Here is a 6,982-nt window from a genome sequence, read left to right as displayed (position 1 = left end):
CGGAGTCGGAAGGGCTACGTGGGGCCACACAACAGGCCGGCGCCCCTCTGGCCGCGCCGCCTTAGTGTGTGGGGCCCATGTGGCCCCCCTCTGGTCCCTCTCGGGTGTTCTGGAAGCTTCGTGGATTTCTAAGATGCTGGGCGTTGATTTCGTTCAATTCCGAGAATATTTCCTTACTAGGATTTCTGAAAGCAAAAATAGCAGAAAATAGGAACTGGCACTTCGGCATCTCGTCAATAGGTTAGTTCCGGAAAACGCATCAAAAAGATATAAAGTGTGAACAAAACATGTAGGTATTGTCATAAAACAAGCATGGAACATCGGAAATTATAGATACGTTGGAGACGTATCAGCTTACAAGAGATATATATTGACCGTGGCAGCGATCTTACAAGCCTTCGACGACGGGACTTGCTCCGCTCGTCGAAATTAATCTCCCTTTAATATGAGTTTGGATCACAACATAACATCATCCCCTCCACCCCTGGTCACCTCATCACCCGATAGTCTAGAGCCAATGCACCTGCGATTCCGAGGACCAAGTCGCCCGATCCCCCGATCGTCGAGAGCAAGAGGTCGCCCGCATCATCCAGAGCCTTGGTTGGAGCTAAGAGGGTGCCCGCGCGGGGAGCGGCAGAGGCAGGTGAGAACGGTTGTGGGAACGTGCGGTGGCAGTAGCCGTTGATTACCGGATGTGCGATTAAGATAGATGTGCTTGGTTATTGCCTATTCTTTGAACACATATCTAATTTGCCCTCGAAACATGCTTTCGCACCACTTTATAAATAAAGGCAAACGGCCAAACCGATACAAAGTGATGATGAAATCCTCTTAAAAGCATATAATGGATAAAAAGAAAAACTAAAAGCACCGAGCTTGCCACCGAAGATGCCGTCTAGGCAAATCTTGTGAATCTTGGTGTCATGGTATTTGGTTGAGTTAAGTTAATATATGAAAATTGATTATTATTGAGAGGCTATAAACTTCAGAGTTAACATGAGAAAAGAACTTACATGCGGGACTCCTAGGAGAAACGATCGGGAAGAGGCCAAAAAAAAAAAACCCATCTAGGGTTCTTTCCCCTCGCCGGCGACGCCGTCTGGTCCGCTCCGCCTCTAGTGGCCTTAGGACCTTGGAGGTGTGGCGGACCACGGCCTCTCGTCGGCGAGAGGGTTTTCGTTATTTGTTAGGTTATTATCAGTGTCTTCTTCGGGATGGTGAGGCGGCAGCACCATCTTGATGTCAGAATAAGGTCCTCCCCGCTCTATCCTCGCTCTGGTGGTGCGTCTAGCATTGGCGGAGGGCGCGTGGAGTCATGTGCCCGGCGGATCTCGCGGGATCCGATCGGTTTTCGTGTTCATTGTGTGGTTTCAGGTCAGTCTCTTCCGATCTACAGTTGTCATCTTTGGCGACGGTTGTTGCTCTGGTGTGCTTGTCCTTTGGGACCTTAGCACGATGAGTTCCCGTCTGTCTACTACAACAAACTCTACTACGACAAGCTTTGCCCTGCTCCGGTGATGGAGGGGTGTGGACAGCGGCGCCCCTTCGGCTCGCGTCAGTGTTTGTAGTCGTCGCTAGGTGGTCGAAAGACCTATTTGTAATTTTTATTACTTTTAGATCAGTTTGTACTGCTATTGATGATTATTAATAAGTCGGTGGTTTTCGTAAAAAAACATGAGAAAAGAACTTCCTTCATTTCACCGGATCAGAATTCTAACGCTTACATCAACAAATGCAACAGTGTTTACCTACTGCACTACTCCAAACTTAATATCTAAGGTGGCATCGGAAAAAAGTGACACATTATATCTAGGCATCTTGCCCTGGTGCTGGTGGCCATAGGATTCAGGAAGACGCCGCCAAAGAGCGATCGAGGCACATCGCGTCAATTCGCGTGGCTAGCAGGACTCTGAGGAAACCGGGGAAAGACCTCCGATGGGTTGTCGCTTTCTTGGACACATCTTCTGGAATCTGGATTAGATTACTTGGACAATCTTTTTTTAATTACCCTTTTCTGACGCAATCTTTTTGCGATCTGTCTGAAAAATCTGAAACCGATTGACAGGGAGCAGCAGCGTCCTTCCTCTCGTGTTTCTTCTCTTGGTTGGTGTCATGTACTTTGACGAGCTCAGTTCAGATTTCCACAGATTTTGCTCCTATGCTGGCTGGAAGCAGGAGCAGGCTCAGTTCGTTCCATGTGGTTTCACGGAGCAGGGTCCGCCGGGTGTTTCAGTTTCATCAGTAGCTCCAGAGCGCGGCGTAATCAGCTCCGCTGTCCTCCCAGCACTCCTCGGTGAATTCTGCCGCCGGCGGCGGCTCGAGGAGCATCCCCTCCGCGAGGTCCGCGTAGTACGATCCGAGGTCCATCTCCCCGGACATGCCGAGCTCAAAGTCGAACATGTCATTTCCCATGCCAAGTGCTGCAGCTGCCGGCACCTCGAATAATCCATCCAGCTCAGAAGACAGGGACGTGGCCGACGAGCCGGCGTCTTCCGCGGACGAGGATTCCGACGCGCTAGAGGCGTCGGCCTCGTAAATGGGGACGGTCGCGACGCAATCGGCGGCCTCCCTGCGCTGCAAGTCCGCGACGGCGGCGAGCGCCGCGCGCCGGACGTCGGCGAGGTCGGCGAGCGCGGACGGGACGGCGAGGAGCCACGCGGAGTCCGCGAAGTTGAGGCGCGCGGCGGAGGCGGAGACGGACACGGGGCGGCCGCCGAGCAGCGCGAGCATGCCGGCGTCGTGCGCGCGCGCGGCGGCCTCGGCGGTGGCGTGCGTGCCGAGCCAGAGCCGCTCGCCGCGCTTGCCGCCGGGGACGCGCACCTCGCAGACCCACCGGCCGGCGCTGCCGCGGCGCCGCACGCCGCGGTACACCGGGTGCCGCGTCTCCTTGAACTTGGTGCGCCCCGCGGGACGCTTGGGCGGCGGCGCCCACGACGTCGCCGCCGAGTGCTCGTGCGATGACGTTGAAGAGGAAGATGAGCCGCTCATGTCCATTGCTGGCTGCCGATTGATCACTAGCTGGGTGCTGGCTTTAGCTTCGTCAGGTATGGTTGGGATGTGGAGTGTGACTGAGGTTGCCGGCGATGTTGGTGAGGTCGAGGTCGGAGTGTGTTGGGTAACTCATTGCTGTGCGCGGGGTGCGGTCTTATATAGTTTGTGCCTGACGCGCTCAAAAATATACGTGGCGGCGGGCGGCGGCGCGTTTCCGGTGAGGAGCTGACGCGTGGCGTTAAGCAAAGAAAGTGTCGTGCGTTAAGGTGGAGAAGTGGGCCCGTCGCGCGGGGAGTCGGGAGCGGCAGCGAGGAGTTTGATGACGTCAAAGGAAAAGACATCCGGGCTTGAGTCGCAGAGGGCGCTTCGGACGCATTTATTTCTCGCCTCGCTTCTCTCTTTCTTCTTGTCTTCAAAAAGGCTGGAGCGTTTCGCGCGATTCACCCGGCCCGCTCGCTTGCCTCACGCTCGGCTGAATTCTTCGTTTCGCTCGCTCCATCTCCCCCACATTATATAGCACTACGCACGAGATTCACAAATAAAATACCCAACGCATCAAACAAAACAAATGCGTTGACTGCATACACAAGCCGGCCACTGGATTAGATTCCGCCGCTGCGCCTATTTAATTTGACTACAAATAACAATACTCCTTGGAGTACTACGTCAGAGCTTCTTTTCTTTAATGATAACTCCTTGGATTCAAGATACAGTACGTAGTACTTAGAATACAAGATGCCTCCACTTTATCTAAATTTCAATCTACTATATCTATAATCAAAGCATTATTCTTTTTTATTCTAAAAAAAGCTACCCAAATTTACCAAACTTTATCTACATACAGACGTATATATAGACATGCAGGTCTAGGTTGAGTAGAGGTTTGTCTTGTATGGCGTGTGGGAGTAGATCTCTTGATCTTGTCGGCCAGAGATCTGGTGTCTTGTGGCCGCTTCTCGTTGCTGGTGGGCACTGTGGTGCGCTGTTGTCTGAGGAGAAGTCGGGCGCACGCATCTTCATCAATAAAGTTGTGCCATCGAGCTGCTCCGCCCTGCTACCATGGTGTTGCACGGGGTAGTCGGTGTCGAGCTTCTTCAATCTGCTCCCGAGGTGGGAGGAGGACGAGGAGCTATGCATTTCGAGCTCTTGTAGCAAGCGTCACTAGCCCCTCCACTATGATCTGCATGCGACCTTCCTTCTATTGGCCGACCATGTGGTGGCGAGGGAGAGAAAGAAGGGAGCTTTGTAGCGGGCGGGCCGTGGGAGATGGCATGAGGAGCTTCTGGAATCTGTGCTCCATGTGGAGGTTCCTCGGCGGCGGCATAGTTTGGCTGTTAATATCCTCGGTCAAAAGGTTGGCCTCGCCATTCTCGGCAGCAGCTGCTGCGCGAGATTTTTCTTCCTGCTGAAGAAGATCGATCTACCTGCACTACTTGGGCGCGTCTCACGCTCGTGCTCTCCCAAGTGGCCGAGCCCCGACGGTAGCAGGAGTGGTCATGGCTGGATGTGGTTCACCGTCGGCGAGCTTGGATTCGATCGTGTTTTCCATAATCTTTTAGGGTGTTCTCCACGGAAGTGCTCTCGACTATGTTGTAATTCTTTCGTTCTGTAAGGTCCTTTCGTAATTGCCCACCCACGGACGAAGTAGTTTAGATGCTTTGTCCTTCGGGACCTTTCATGTAAAAAAAAATATTAGGTGGGACCAACCTAATAATAAATGTCGTGCTTGGCTCCCTACTTGTTGTGATTTTAGTACTTTTGTAGATTTGTGTCTCACAAGTTCAAACTTGATTTGAAAATTTGGCTCGGGCGGAACGATTGAATTGGGTAGCATTGCATGTGGTAGGAGACGACGACTAGTGCCAATTGTGGAGCTTCAACGCACTAGAGCATGGATCATGAGGTTGTTATTTCATGATATAATATGTTCTGGGCCTATTATTTTATGTGTCAATACATGGCTAGGCCGAGTTTAGGTGGGCGACGCAAATGGTGTGGAGCTAAGCAATGGTGTGAAGGCAATGGCTCCCTAGATGAGGGTAGGTACGGAGCTATGTGGTGAGTGGTAGGGAATAGGAACAATACTAGCTAAAAAAAAATAGAGGCCAGGTTGGTATTTGTTTAGTTTATTCAAAATGGGAATATTCAAGTCTAAGTCCGAAAACTTACTACAAGTTCTCCAATTTATAAAGGAGGTTATGCTTAAAAGTTGTGCATTTATTTTTTCCTCTTTACCACCAACTTTATATATCAAAATAAGGACTCCATACCAAAGATCTAGGGTTTTCGACCATGGGCGATTTTATTTGTCCCCCTATTCTCCGGTCCCTGGAATAGAAATATGCGAACTTTTCATACAAAGTGGTGATTTCATGTGACTTTCCTCCTTATTAGTAATATAATTGGTCATAGAAACAATACGACTCAAAAAGATGCCGCGTTGTTACAAAATATGCCTCAGTTGCTTTGAAGTGAGAGATTTATACTCTAACTCAAGTTTTTTTTCGAGATATTCAAGTGTGTGAAGGAGGGTGCTACTTCATTGTTGTTTATTAGATTTTACTCTTGACCACCATCCTTCGATGCTTTGACCCACATACACCCGTATTGGTTATCCGACCCCACATACATCTATCTAAGTAATGCGATCCCATGTGCACTTCTCTCGGTCATCTAGTCCGTATAAACATATGCAGATTTTATGAATTTCTCACGTAAGGTAGACAAGATTGCTTCCAAGCATTCACCATTGACAGTGCTTTTATCTTCACATAAATAACATGTGATGGCAATTACGGTATAAATTAAATTGGTTAAGTAAAACACTTGTCAAGATGATGTCGTGTGGTAGTCTAAAAGGCAATTCTTAGACCGATGATGATGGTGTGCAATATGGACCTAACTCTCGCACCTTCAAAGAGAGGCACTAAATTAAAGTAGTGTTGATAAGGGATACGGTTCGACATTATTTTAGTTACACCATGAGATATTGACACGTAAAAATGAAATAAAACCAAAGAAAATACACAAGATCACATATATGGGACACTTGGATATGAATGCCACCTGATCACATAAAATAATATATAAACATGTTTTGAACCTAAAATATGAAGACTTGGATGTGGTCCAAGTTTCCTATGGACGGTGAATTCTTTGGACACCTAGCATAAACCCAATGCTGCAATGACACCGAGAAGGCATTTTAAATAAAAGGTAATGGATATATCCACATATAATATATAGGTGCCCTAATGATGATTAGAAAATAATATTAATTTCAAACTATGACCATGTAGGGGTTCCGGAAAAGAAAAACAAGATTGATGTGCATTCGAGATCGCCGAAAAGCAGTAATTGAGCCACATTACATCAAATGGAGGAGGTAATAAAAGTAGCATCGCATCTCATCGCCCGTTGCGCAATATTTTTGATGCTGACCTAACCTCTTTGGATATAGGGATGTCGATCTCATGTTATCTATTGTTGCTGAAGATTGAGTTGCCCCTCTCGACTCCAACCAAATGGGATCCAGGAGAGTTGGAGAAAATGACACGTGATAAAAATTCTCAGACGCCCTTGTGTTACTGCCTCCCTACCATCCATGTTGGACATAGCGTCGAGTATCATAGCGTACGACATCAACAAAATATGAGCTCGGTCCGGGTGCAAGAGAAACAATTCTCGGCGGCGCAAGCTGCCAGCCGTCAAGAGCTAATATAGATTGGTGGTGAAGCCTACGCTCGTGCACTATGTCATCCATAGTGTGTTGACAAGGGATAAGGTTCGACATTTTTCTAGGTTACATCATGAGATATTGACATGTCGAAATGAAATAAAACCAAATAAACTACACAAGATCACATATATGGGACACTTGGATATGATTGTCACCTGATCACACAAAATAATCAATAAAGATGTTCTGAACCTAAAATATGAAGACTTAGATGTGGGCCAAGTTTCCTATGAACTATGTACGAGGTGAATT

At 48.5% G+C, this 6,982-nt stretch overlaps 1 protein-coding gene across 1 annotated transcript; it reads right to left on the bottom strand.

The window, feature by feature from the left end:
• Positions 1–1,958: 1,958 nt before the first annotated feature.
• Positions 1,959–3,003, bottom strand: LOC124654247 (dehydration-responsive element-binding protein 1H-like). Its single transcript, XM_047193263.1, has one exon. It carries the CDS (start codon positions 2,992–2,994, stop codon positions 2,239–2,241), a length of 756 nt encoding a protein of 251 aa, XP_047049219.1. The 5' UTR covers positions 2,995–3,003; the 3' UTR covers positions 1,959–2,238.
• Between the last annotated feature and the right edge of the window lie 3,979 nt (positions 3,004–6,982).

The sequence above is a fragment of the Lolium rigidum genome, chromosome 5 (genome assembly GCF_022539505.1).
Source record: "Lolium rigidum isolate FL_2022 chromosome 5, APGP_CSIRO_Lrig_0.1, whole genome shotgun sequence".
Taxonomy (NCBI): domain Eukaryota; kingdom Viridiplantae; phylum Streptophyta; class Magnoliopsida; order Poales; family Poaceae; genus Lolium; species Lolium rigidum.
Note: the sequence above shows the minus strand (reverse complement) of the source record. Positions and strands in the feature narration are given on the sequence as shown.

Excerpts from the sequence above, each read along its gene's own strand:
- LOC124654247 (XM_047193263.1), bottom strand. The coding sequence starts at position 2,994 with ATGGACATGAGCGGCTCATCTTCCTCTTCAACGTCATCGCACGAGCAC.